The 14,341-nt window shown below is 38.3% G+C and overlaps 1 protein-coding gene across 1 annotated transcript in view; it reads right to left on the bottom strand.

Moving 5' to 3' along the window:
- The window catches only part of CIBAR1 (CBY1 interacting BAR domain containing 1), a 42,390-nt gene that overhangs the window by 25,700 nt on the left and 2,349 nt on the right, over window positions 1-14,341 (bottom strand). The window contains 3 exon segments of the mRNA XM_050941501.1: window positions 2,079-2,180; window positions 5,114-5,182; window positions 10,405-10,639. Of these exon segments, the coding sequence (XP_050797458.1) occupies window positions 2,079-2,180; window positions 5,114-5,182; window positions 10,405-10,639 (406 nt within the window).

Raw genomic sequence — 14,341 nt, 5'->3', positions numbered from 1 at the left:
AGAGATTCATCCAAACTGAAGAAGGAAAGTGGGAGAGGTGTCAACTCATACTTCTGGATATCAGCATATCTGGACTTGGCAAGTGCAGTTAGCTTGCTGAATGTCTGACAATAGTTATTGCTTGTGCTGTCTGCTTCTGCTGCCCGATTGGCTTGTTGAGATTACCAAATGATTTGAGATTATATCTTTTTATGGAATCAAAGAGGTCTACCTCACCCCTTTGCACTCCACTGGTTACAAACCACTTCATTTATTTTATGCCATTCGCTCTTATTATGCACAAACTTTCTGCAGTTTCAAGTGGAGCCACAGTAGACACTGCAATGTACACAAGTGGCTGTCTGCTGTCTGGGCTTGTTCCAGGTTCAGTATTAAAAGGATGTGTCATTCTTTCAGTCACAACTTTTGTATCTTGGACATTTTCATCAGCAGTCATGCACTCTATGGTTGTTTCTTTGTTGAGATCGGCTGCTGAAGGCTGAATTCCACACATTTATTTTGTCATAGCTATTAATGAGTCAAGCAACACTTGGTCAGAGCCTTATCTTCCGTGCAAAGATGCTGATGCTTCCCATAATGCATGTTGAGAGATTGCTCAATGGCCATGCCATGCCATATACCACTGAAGGGTCAGGTAGTCTGATACATTGCTCCCAGATTATCAACTAAGGCATGATATATATCTGGCTTCTCCTCCTCCAGAAGTCTGTCTTCTGCTACATTTATACAACCCCATCTAGCAAAATTCACCTGACCACACTGGAAATCAAGTGGAATAATCTCTGTGAATGTGTCAAGCTCCATGAACCTACCATCATCTCTCTTTGCCTCTATGTAATCCATCAATAGTTGGATGAAATCCATTACATAGTTTTCCCAGAAGCGTGTTTGAACAATTTTTTCCTTGGGTAAGATAAATGTCTATGAGCTGGTGGAGTGATTTGGTGCTGGTCATGAAATCTGCCATGGCATTTTAAATACTGATAACATTTTATAATTAGGATGCAGAGGTCTTCTTATCTGCAAACTTCATATAAACAGCAGGCAAAAAACCCAACAACCTCAAATCAGTCCATTCTAAAAATAATGACAAATATTTTGATGTATTACATGGTACAAACAAGCTCATACTGTTATATGCAACAGACTTGCTTTAACCAAAGACAAAAAATATGGGAAAATGCATAAAATACATCACCTGGGGCTAAATATTTCCCAAACTTTCCAAAACAGTATGATTTTTGAGTACATAGCTGCATTATCAATTGTATTTAGAAGCTTTCTGCCAATTTTGGTCAAAAAATTAGACTGTTTCTTTGAGTTATGGCCCTTTTTGTGACTTTACGATGTTTTTCAGTTTGGATGCCGATAATGTTTAAACATTATGTGATATAGAAAAAACGGTACGATTTCCAGAATCTACATCCGCCCTGGTGATGATAACCAGATATGTACCTAACAAGTGGTAGCAATGAAATTTTTCTAGACAATGGGTTATGCCTTAGTGCCTAAAATGGGTCTTAGCTGGTAGACTACAGCTTTCCCCATCCCAATCAGCCTCAGTGAGCAACATCAACAGCAACTCTGGGGGAAGTTCATGTCCCTGTGGCTGCAGGAAAGATCAATAAAATTGTCAGGGTGGTTAGGAGACAAATAATGAAAACAAAGCTAAAATGAAACAAAATGTAAGGAGGAAGTTTGTCCCACACTAACTTTACAAAGAGTTATCATTCACAATAGGATATAATCTTTCCATAACCCTCAGACACCATATAACAGACATTTAAACCTACTATCAATGATAGAAAAATGTAGAAAAATTGAAAATGTGAATATGGTGACTGAAAACACGTCAGAAACTCTCAGGTACTTTCTGTTAAATAAATGCTGCTATAGCAAATGTTATACGCGATAGCCAATTAGCTGTCACAAAATATAGCAAAGAATTTGTGATTCATGATCAATGTATGAAATAATCACTTTAAAAACAATTGCTTTTATATCTCTTTCTAAATATAATATTTTTAATTACTGGAGAATCAACTACTTCTTATATTCATTAGAAACAGAAAGGATACAATAATGTGTCGATCTGATGGATTCCTCTGACGAGTCCTTTCCAGTTGAGATAACTGTTTAGCCTCTCGATTCTTTGCTGTTAAAGTTGCTTTGAGATCATCCTGCAAATATATTTATACCATTTTGTATATGTTGATATAGAGCTAGGGGCATATAAAATACATTTGTCTGCATTTATGAGTTGTCTAGAAAACGTAGAGAATTTTTTCTCCTCTACATCAAACCAGGTTTTTACAGACTAATCCTGTGAAGTGATGAGCATTTCCTGAAAAAGAGATCAATGGGCACTGAGAGTGCTCAAGGCCTTGCAGGGTTGGGCCCCAGGCTGTGTGTGCCATCTTTTAAATTATTGGAGGGAAAAATGTGAATGAAAATCAGGAGTTCTTAAATAAGAATTTATTAGATGGGCAAAAAGTCGCAATTCTACAACCAAGAAAGAGGTTAACTTTGGCTAAAAGCCCATGCTGGTTTAGTAGCAAAGTGCAGCCAGTGTTTAGAAAAAAAAAGCGATATATAACAAATAGAAAAAGGAGAACTAGCAATCAATATAAATTAGAAGTATGAAGTGCAGAAGATTGATATGGGAAGCTAAATATATTAGGGAAAATCTACGGTGGGCAGGACTAGAGTTTTAAAGTACATTAGGAACTAAAGAAAGCCTAGCAATGTTATAGGCCCAGAACTAGATTAAAATGGTAAAATTGTTATTAATGATGCAGAAAAGGCAGAGGATGCTCAATAAATATTTCTGTTCTGTATTTGGAAAGAAGTAGGATGATGTAGTCATATTATATGAGAAGTACTTTACAGTCCATTAGTAAATGAGAAGGATGTTAGACAATATCTACTTAGGATAAACATTTTTCAATCAGCTGGCCTGAATAACTTGCCCTCGAAGAGTTAGTTGAGGTGATCTGTAGCCCACTGATGTTAATTTTTAGTAAATCTTGGAATTCTGGGGAATTCCAGAAGAGCTGAAGAATAATAATGTTGTGCCTATATTCAAAAAAGGCAAACAGGATGATATAGGGAATTATAGGCTGGTTAGCCTGACATCAATCCCAAGCAAAAACAGAACAGAAACTGATACTGGATTTAATTAATAAAGAATTCAGGAATAGGAATACAATTAATGCAAGTCAACATAGTTTTAAGGAAAACAAGTCTTATCAAACAAACTTATTTAGTTCTTTGAGGAGATTATAAATTAGATTGAAAAAGGTACTGTGTAGATATAACAATTAGACTTGTAAGGTGTTTAACTTAGTATTGCACAATATTCTGATAAAAAAAATTGGCATTATACAATATCAAGAGAGCACATGTTAAATGGATTAAGAACTGGCTACCTGACAGATTTCAACAAGTAGTTGTCAATGGGAAACATCAGTAAATGGGAGTACAGTAACTCTTCACTTAAAGTCGTCCTGGTTAACGTTGTTTCGCTGTTACGTTGCTGATCAATTAGGGAACATGCTCATTTAAAGTTGTTCAATGCTCCCTTCTAATGTCATTTGGCAGCCGCCTGCTTTGTCCACTGCTTGCAGGAAGAGCAGCCCGTTGCAGCAAACTGGTGGGGGCTTGTAACCAGGGTGGACCTGCAGCCCCCCATCAGCTCCCCGCTCCCCTAAGTTCCCTGTGCTGCAGCCACCCAGCAGGCTATCGCTGGCAGTTCAGCTGTCCCTCCCCCTCCTGCCATGTGCTGCTCCTACCCTCTGACATGGAGCTGCTCCCAGAGACTCCTGCCTGATGTGCAGGGGGGGAAGGGAGGGGGATAACGTCAGGGTATCCCCCTCCTGCACCCCGCTTACCCCTTCTCCATATAGAGCAGAGTGGGGACATAGATGGAGAGGGACAGAGAGAGCTTGGGGCAGCAGCTGCTGTCTCAGCTTCCTGATCCACTTAAAAAGACAATGCACTTAAGAGTGGGTCAGCTTACTTAAAGGGGCAGTGTGCATCTCTCTCTCTCTCTCCCACACGCAAGGTGTGTGCCTGTCTCTGTCTGCTATGCTGTCTCCCCTCCCTAACGTTCGTGCTGCCTTGTGTGAGAGGCTACATTAACAACGTGTTAACCCTTGAGGGCTCAGCCCAGTGCTAGTTCATCATTTAGCAGTAAGGCATTCCCTGGGAAAGATCCCTTCCTCTTTCACCCTCTAACTTCACCACCTCAACCAAGCTTCACAATCATCATAGTTGAAAGCAGTATTAAATTGTTCGTTTAAAATGTATACTGTGTATTTATCTATATAATATATAGTTTTTGTCTGGTGAAAAAAAAATCCCTGGGACCTAACCCCACCCTCATATTTACATTAATTCTTATGGGGAAATTGGATTTGCTTAACCTCTTTTCGCTTAAAGTCACATTTTTCAGGAACATAACTACCAAGTTAAGCGAGGAGTTACTGTATTTCAAGTGAGGGTCTACTGGGATCCGGAATAGGCCTGACTGCTATTTAAGATTTTCATCAGTGCACTGGAAGTAAATATAAAATCACAGCTGATAAAGTTTCCAGATGACACAAAGACTTGTTTTAATTCAAATTAAATTAGTTCAAATGTGAGTGGTTAATTCAATTAACACTGTAAAGTCTCTTTATTTCATATATACAGAAATTTAGTTGTTGTCCTAAAGCATTTGCAAACAAGTTTTACATATCTCTTTAAAATAAAAATATACCAGGATTTACAGGGAATGCCATTTTGGAGTTCTGTTGCTTTTGCAAGTTGCTGTACATGCACACTATTCTATGTGTACTCTATAAGCCACTCTGTCCTTCCTCCCCACAGCTGGACACCGTTCTCTAGAGGACTGGACCCCTTCCTCTCAGCTGTTTCCTGAAGTGCATCTGTTTCACACATGTTCCCAGCTGCAATGCCAATGTATTGTTACGAGTCACACATCTATACATTTTTGTTGCAGTAATTATTTTTAATAAGAAAAGTTTAAATAATTTAGTATACTTAACAAGATTCACAAAAATGGCTAAGAAAACACTAAATTTTGAGAGAAAATACACCATATAGTACCTACCCTTTTAAGTTTTACTATGGTCCCGTAACTTTTCAGAGGGTCAACAACTTTGGCTTCAAGCCTTTCAACCTGGAAAAAAGGTCAAGTTACCCAAGTCCTCTGCATATTAAATGTATTTTTAGAAAACTGATTGCTTTAAGAGTAATGCTGATTCTATCTTACTAGGATTTTAACCACATTCACTGAAGAAACAGTGGAAGCAGAGTTGTGTGTATATATAGTGACGGACTCAGGCCAGAAGGATATAAGAAGGCAGGTATATCAGCCTCAGAATGAGCAGGTCCCTGTTCCCTGGATAGCCAAACAAGGGCTGCTCCAGGCCAGTCATGACTTCTGATGCCAATTTAACCAGTTAAGGTTGTTAGGCTAATGCTGGCACCTGACCTCAATTAACTGAGAAAGAGTCAGTTAAGGCTGATAGGCTAATGGAGACACCTGGAACCAATTAAGGTCCCACTTATACTGTTTTAAAGGCTCTCCTTTCCAGCTCTGTTGAGAGGAGCCCAGGTGAATGGTGCTGGAGGAAAGGAAGCAGTACTGAACCCTTGGGTAAGGGTGATGCTTGGAAAAGGGGAGCATGGGGAAGTGGCCCAGGGAATCAAAGCAGTGTCAGTGAAGGAGGGAAGCTGTTACCATTAGGGTCCCTGGGCTGGAACCTGGAGTAGAGGGAAAGCCCAGGTTCCTCCTTTTCCCTCCTCCCCCTGCATGATCTACAGAGATCCATTTGAAAGGGGAAACAGACTGTGGTCCAGGCAGGAGACCAAACAGTACCTACGGAGCTCTAAGGAGCAACAAACACTGTGAGTATTCCACCTTCTCACCTCCCATACCAGTCTGTGATGAAAATAGCTCAATAAGCTGTAACCTCTGCCACCATACCGGGATAGGGAGGTCATCTTGAGGACAGCTTCTGAGGCCACTGTATCCGCCAGGAAGTGTGGGACCCACCAATACAGGCTTGGAGCTTTGTCACAATATATTTTATATGTATTTATATAGCAAATGCAGAACCAGTAAAACTAAACAAGAAATAACTTGTCTTCATTAATCCCTAGTGTAACTTCTTTTATTTCAATGGCACTATACCAAATTAGTCTGGGAATTCTAAGAACTGACTACTGAAAATACACAATGTTAAATCTCTTAAATTCTACAGCTTTTAAGAGATTAAAAGTAAACATATTTGTTTTTAAATTTTAGATTATGATTTAAAATTGTCTGTTCATTAATATGCTTTAAGAGATGCAAAGCTCCATATTCTTGAAAGCTACGGGAGCAGCAAACTAGATACTAAAAATATCAGATATATTATACACGTATGAAAGCATTCAGAGATATTTACACTTGAGCTTTTGTTTTAATACCTTCTACATAGAAAAACAGATGAAAACAGCAAGACAGGTAATGGAGCTAAGACTATGCATGTCATACAATATTGTGTCTGTTTTATTGTTACCTTAGAACAGAACTTGCCCCCATAAAAGGTATTACCTCACTCACATTGTCTCTCTAATATCCTGGGATCAACATAGCTACAACATCACTGCATACAAAAAATGGAAGTTATTGTTACCTTATCCTTCCCCTATCTCTGCTTATACCACCCCTTTTGTCTTGCCTACCTGTGAGCTTTTGAGGCTAAGGACTTTTTACTGAAGGGATGTAGAACACATAGCATGCTAGTGCCCATAATAATAAAGTGTGTGACGCTGGCAGCCAATCAATGAACTGCCATTCTTATTCAATCATTTACAATTATGCCTGTCATCATACTATGCTCTCTTTTATATAGACATGCATCTCTTTTAGAGGGGCACATTAACTTGTTAAATAATATAAAAAGAGCTCTGTTGCTACACAGTTTATAAAGCAAAGTTCCAACTCCAGAGAAGTCCAGTAAAGCTTTACAATTACACCTCTACCCCGATATAACACTGTCCTCGGAAGCCAAAAAATCTTACGGCATTACATCGAACTTGCTTTGATCCACAGGAGTGTACAGCCCCGCCCCCCGGAGCAATGCTTTACCACGTTATATTTGAATTCATGTTATATTGGGTCGCATTATATCGGGGTAGAGGTGTACAAACAAAATAGGACCAACCATTTTAAAACCAGGGATCTTAAAAAGAAAATGTTGTGATGAAAGAAAAAATGCCAGCCAAGTTAAAGTTAGGTTCCACAGAGGAAGAGAAATTTTGGGGAAAGACCTGTTTCCTAATTATTATTAATGGACAAAGCTTAAGATCCAAATAAAAACTGCTTTACAAAGTACTTGACTGTGAAGGGTACTATCAATTATCTCAATTCTTCTAAAATTAGACATGAGTTAAGCATTACATTAAGAACTGGACTTTTTAGAACCATAAATGTTTATCCTAATCTTTACAGAGCTAAATCCCATTATTTTTCTTCGTTGGCTTTTTGTCTCCTGACTTTCCTCTCATCCTCTGCATGTTTTTCTAATCTTCTTCTTTTTTACCCAACAAAGAAACCAGGTTTGAACTGGAGACCTGCAACACTAGATGACTATAGCATGCTGAAATTAAAAGGCTTTTAAGCTAATATTCCTGGAACTTTTATGAATTAAAGAACTTCAAAATATTTTTAAGTACCTGGTGCTGTTGTTGAAGAATGAATGGAATCAGCAGTTCTTATGAGCTATTTCACTTGCTATTTCTGACAAAATACATATGAAAGCTGCTACATAAATTGATGCCCACAAAGAGGAGAAGGGGAATGGAGACAGAGAGATAACAAGAGATGGAACTTATTGCCTCTTCTCTTTTTTACCCTTATATCTATACTGTCTTTGACCCCCCCACCCCAAATAATTGTTGGAATGGTGGAAAATGGCTTGACTGAAGGGCCACATTTTAAAAAGTATCTAGGTGCCTAAAAATGCAGAAATGTGTGTCTAGTGGATTTGGAGAACTTGAAGGGCTACTGTTTTTTTTTTTTTTAAATAATATGCACGACTGTTTCCCTTCTCCCTTTATATAGTTACTCAGCAGGCATGATGGGGTCAATTTCTTTCCTGAAACAAGACAAGCAGTACAGTGACTGTGGGGAAGTTGCCTAGCTTGAATGAAGTAACTATCAGGAACTAAAATCACTGGGGAGGGTGTAATTAATGCAAAACCTTTGACAGAAAAACATGTCTGGAGTGGAGAAGTACCACTTTCTGGAGGAAATTGGCTATACTTGTTTTTACTGGGTTCAAGATGCCCAGCAACAAAGAATTATATCAAGTGACCAGTCTGATATAGAAGAGGAGTCACTTTCTCTCAATGGAAGAACTGATATGACACTGTGAACAAGAGGGACAGACCCTGCAGATAAAGTTTGAAGGACTGAAACTGACCAGGGTCCTGTATGGTAGAGAAGTATTATGTGGTAAGCATGCAATAAGCTATTTATTGTTTTATGGTATATTTTCTCTGTAAAGCTTTTGTTCTAAACAAACTGGCCGGTCACTGGCCTATCCTGTCATTACCTCAGGGAGAGAACGGGACAGCAAGTTCTGAACTAGTCTCCAACTTGTTAAGATGATCACAGTGAATTGCAGGAGGAATTACAGCCTAAATCCCTGATCTGGAGTGAGAGGAATGTGAGTTCCCACCCTGAGACAAGTGACAGATAGGACCAGAGTGGGGTTCCCTCAAGGAAATCAAGAAGGGGGCAGAAGTGCAATTACCTTGGGAACTGTGACAACGAGATTCTCAAGAGTGCCTAGATGCCTAACTCATTGAAATCAATGGGAGTTAGGCATCTATGTGCTTCCAAAAATCCCACTAGGCACCTACCTGCATCTCTAGATACCTAAATACCCTTAAAAATCTGGCCCTAAATACATAGTGAAAGGACCAGATATAGTACTTTTATTTTCAGTTGCCCTTTCTGAGTAACAAGGGCTGACCTTCTGAAAGGTGAACTTCAAAAGAAAAAAGGGGATTTATGATTTTTTCTTAATGTATACAGATGACGTGAACGTCTTTTTTTTAAGTTTTTTTTTCTACTTCCTTTTTTCTTTATAAAAACAGCAAGAAGGTCAACGATTGCATTCCCCCTTTCAGTTAGTGTACGCCTTGGTGACTCAAATGTGAAGTAGAGACTTTCTGAGCTCTTTAGTGATGGGGTGAGAGGTAGCCTTAATAAACTCCCAAAAGTTTTCATTAAATAGGTGTTACCTTAAAACAGAATTTTAAACGAGCTGAATAAAAATCCATTGCACTCTAATTATGCCCCAATCCTGCAATTAGATTCATGTAGCTGGATTCTTGCACACGTGCAGAGACTCACTGAAGTCAGTGGAGCTCCATGCTAGTACCAGGGTTGACTCTTGCAGATCCCACTGCAGGATCAACACCTGTCTTCCTTGATACATTTGATGTCATAAACTCACCTATTTTCCAGCTGTCTACAATAACTTATAACAAAGTGAACAATACCTGAATTCTAATTCAAAATATGAGCAAAAAAAACCTTTAAAACACACTGAGGCTTTTTTACATATTATAACAAATGGAGAACATCCCCATCCCAATAAATAGATAGCCACTTTTTCTCTTTTGCATGTTACTTTTTAATATCAAAATAAGCTTTGTTTAGAGTGAACTTAAAATCATGAACCAAACTCATCTAGTTAAAATGCCCTATTTCAGGACAGTGTCAAACTATTCTTAGGGCCCTGATGCTGAAAAAAAAAATTATCTACTTAACTTGACTCAGATGAGTCATCACATTGAAATCAAAGAGTATGCATGTGCAAAAAGTTAATTATCTGCATAATTCTTTTCAGGAGCCTAATTCTGGGAGTACAAAGCATAATAATTTAACATGGGAAAAAAGAAACACAAACAACATTTAATAGATTTTGCAGAAGAAATGACTTACAGTATCTTTCCAGTTTCCAGAAGACAGCCCAAGTCACAAAACCAAAAAACAAATGTTTATTAAGCATAATCTATAACCCAATAAAATCCATTGGCTCTTCTCATCTCCACTGAAGACCTGTTATCTGTCCCTCATTCTTCAATATGTGTGAGAAGCTACTCAGGAGGACTATTCACGAGGCATTTCACAATTGAGGCCTAGGTCTGCAGAAAGGTCACTACTAGCGTAAACTATGAAAGTTGGTGGGGCTTATTTTGCTTTGTTCCTAACATTTGTTACTAATGCATTTAAAAATGGTTTCCCTCAGTCGTAAGAGAGAACCAAGGTATACATTATGGTAATCGTATTAAAAAGATACGTTTGCAAGCACAACATACACAGGTTTAATTCTATACCTCTGCTTGGCGATAATCTTGAAGTTTGGAAAATTCATCTGCAAAATTTTTCAATCCAAGTTTTAAGCTTGGTGTCTCTGTAGCTGCATATGCGTATATTTCATTTACTAGAAGGTCTGCTTTGTCTCGTAGTCTAGCAGTTTTACGTACATATGCAGCAAATATTTGGCACAATTCACCAAAATGTTTTTCCACATTTGAAACAGCCTCTCGTACTTGTCTAGTTTGATTATCCCTAGAAACCAAGGAAAAATGAAAAACAAGCAAAAAAAGCCCAACATGATTACAATACATACAGATTAAACAGGTTTGACAGTACTGTCATCACTATACCATAAATAGTTCAAATTCGTCATTTTACTTCTGGGCAAAATGGAAATTTATTAGAGGAAAATTATACTTAATATTACGATGTGGTGTTTGCTTATCTAAAAAAGACAAATAAAATAATAAAAAATTGAGATTTATATTTTAGCCTAAGACTCACTAAACTGAACTTTAAAAAGTAAAAATGCAGTAACAGAAGAGACAAACAAGATATATCTATATACTTGAGAAAATCTTCATAAAATTCCTATGCAGTTAGGTGCTCTGGAAATCTCAATAGCTATCTATCTGCATCTTTAGACACCTACACACATTTAAAAGTCTGTCCCAGAGAAATGAAAGCCCCTGCAGACACTTATACACAAGCTTAAATTTAAGCATGAGTGGTCTCACTTAACTTAGTTGCCCAAGACTGACAAGAAGTCTGTGGAAGAGCAGGAACAGAACCCAGTTCTCCTGAGTCCTAGTCCAGGACCATAACCACAAAACCACCCCAATCTCTTAAAATAGAAAAATCCCCAATACATTAATGTGTGAATGTTAAACCATTATTAGAAAGACATTCAGAGACTTGATGTAATATCTGTCACAGGGTCGGAGAACAAGTTATTGGAATGGATGGATGGGTGGATATACCTTTTTCAGCTGTAGCTCTCAAAGCCCTTTTCAAAGAATCCAAGCATCCATATCCCCATTTTACAGATGGAAAAACTGAGGCACAAAGTGGTGAATTGATTTATCCTAACTCACACACAGCAGGTATGTGACTGGGAACAAAAAGCCAGGTCTCCTGATTCATAGTCTAGTGATCTTTCCTTGGAATATACTCAAAAGTGCCAGAGTGCATTGATTTTGAAAGTAAAGTTCTGTAACTATAGAAGTAAACAAAGTCTATCAGATTCAGGAAATCATTTTTTGCCCTGAAGTCCTCAATATCAACTCCATAGTTAGGCTCATTTCAATTTTTCAAAGTGTAAGTTTAAAAAATTTGTTAGGCATGACAACAAATACTGAATACAAACAAAATTACAGCACTTATGTTAAGATCCATCTTTATTATCATTTGATGTAAATCCGTTCAGTATTTTAGAAGTCTCTGTGACTTAAAGGACATAATCAATTAAAAAAAACCAAACACCTCACTTGTCTGAATTTTTGTTAAACTTACAAATGTTATACCTAATTTACTATAACTGAAAGAATAAAGAGTTTTTCCCCTTGTTTTTTAACTTTATTCAATTGACAACAGTTTGGGTATAGTCATTTTCAATGTTTCCTTTATGTTGTTAGTCTGTTTCTCCTCTTTTAATGCAGGTTTTTTGCACAGCAGCAGAGGAGAAAAAGTATTTTAAAAGAGGAAAATATTAACGTAAACCCGACAAAAATCAGCAGTGAGACACTGAGGCAAGCATATTACAGAAAACGACTTGACTTTTATTGGGTACTATGCTGGCATAGGGCTCTGCTCATGTTGATTGCAGGATCAGGGCCTTAGTTTGAATGGCTCTAACTTTCACAAGAGGTAAATAAAATCTAGCACAAAGACAATCAGTTATTTAAACAAAACAACAAATAAAAAGCCTAATTGTAAGAAATATTTACAGTGCTATCTCCATCACAATAGCAAACAAAGTATTAATTATGCAATATCAACAACATAAAATGTTGCAGGGTAAAACACATGAAATTTTATGTGAGCCCTTTGGTTAGGTGGGTTGGTGGGAGGAGGGGTATTTACAGAAAAATATGCCTGCCCAATGGAACTCAAATACTATATGCTCCAATAGAGCTTAGGAAGTCCTTGAAGCAGATATCTTCTCTACCTAACATCCTTAGAGTTCGCAGGTATGGTCTTGTGAAACAGGGTGGGTTGTCAAAAACATGCAAGGTAAATTTTCACATATCAACATCTTTGATTGAATGTATTAACTGTAAGGGTAAAATTATATATATGTAAATTACTTTAATTGGTTATATTTTGCTTTTTATACAAGTACAAATTAATACTAATACAATAACTATGTATTTGATAAGAATTTTATTAATTCAGAAACTCAAGCTAATGATGGGTTATGAATGGAACTTAAATTTCAACTTCCAACCGAACACCAGCATATTTTATACCAAGGATTGGCAACCTCTGGCATGTGGCCCATCAGGGAAATCTGCTGGTGTGCTGGGATGGTTTGTTTACCTATAGTGTCCGCATGTTCGGCCGATCGCAGCTCCCACTGGCCACGGTTCGCCGTTCCAGGCCAATGGGGGCTGCAGGAAGCGGCAGCCAGCACATCCCTCAGCCTACGCCGCTTCCCGCAGCCCCCACTGGCCTGGAATGGCGAACTGTGGCCAGTGGGAGATGTGATCTGTTGAATCTGTGAACGCTGCACGTAAACAAACTGTTCTGGCCCACCAGCAGATTTCCCTGACGGGCTGTGTGCCAAAATTTGACAATCCCTGGTTTACACTTATTATTCTTCTTAAACCATTCCACATATTCAAGTCAAGACTTATTTGGTTGGCATTAATATTTTGCTTGATACTTAGATCTCCTCCTATCTGTTTAATGAGTGCCTTCAGTTGAGGGTCTAACCTCTGCTGGTCCTATATATCACTATATAGTAGCACTTCAATGCTACTGGCAACATAATTCTACTGCTGCTGAAGTTCATATGATTCTCAATGGATTCATTCCATTGCTTGGTGCCCACAACAATATGCTACAGATCCAATTCTGCAAATATTAACTACCAGTTGCAGAGTACTGTAAGAAGTCCCATTGGCCCCAACAAAACTGCTCAAACATTGTGCTTGCTAGGGTATGGAAGATCAGGCCTTATATTATTGACAACACAGGACAAGATCCTTAGCCTTGGAATTTGCTCACATCTCACTTATTTGGAGGAAAATTTAAAACTTCTTTCATTTGTGTAAGTTGCAATTCTAACAGCCTGAAATGATCCTGGCTCTTAATTTTGACCACTGTACATAACCTTAGTCCCAGATTTGGACCTTAGCGTCCAAAATATGGGGGTTAGCATGAAAACCTCCAAGCTTAGTTACCAGCTTGGACCTGGTACCTGCTGCCACCACCCAAAAAATTAGAGTGTTTTGGGGCACTCTGGTCCCCCTGAAAAACCTTCCCTGGGGACCCCAAGACCCAAATCCCTTGAGTCTCACAACAAAGGGAAATAATCCTTTTTCCCTTCCCCCCTCCAGGTGCTCCTGGAGAGATACACAGACACAAGCTCTGTGAAACTACACAGAGAGACTCCCCCTCTCTGTTCCCAATCCTGGAAACAAAAAGTACTTTCCTATTTCCCCAGAGGGAATGCAAAATCAGGCTAGCAATCCAACACACAGATCTCCCCGATTTCTTCCTCCCACCAATTCCCTGGTGAGTACAGACTCAATTTCCCTGAAGTAAAGAAAAACTTCAACAGGTCTTAAAAGAAAGCTTTATATAAAAAGAAAGAAAAATACAAATAAATGTTCTCTCTGTATTAAATGATACAATACAGGGTCGATTGCTTAAAAGAATATTGAATAAACAGCCTTATTCAAAAAGAATACAAATCAAAGCACTCCAGCACTTATATTCACGCAAATACCA

Source organism: Gopherus flavomarginatus, chromosome 2 (assembly GCF_025201925.1).
Source record: "Gopherus flavomarginatus isolate rGopFla2 chromosome 2, rGopFla2.mat.asm, whole genome shotgun sequence".
NCBI lineage: Eukaryota > Metazoa > Chordata > Testudines > Testudinidae > Gopherus > Gopherus flavomarginatus.
Note: the sequence above shows the minus strand (reverse complement) of the source record. Positions and strands in the feature narration are given on the sequence as shown.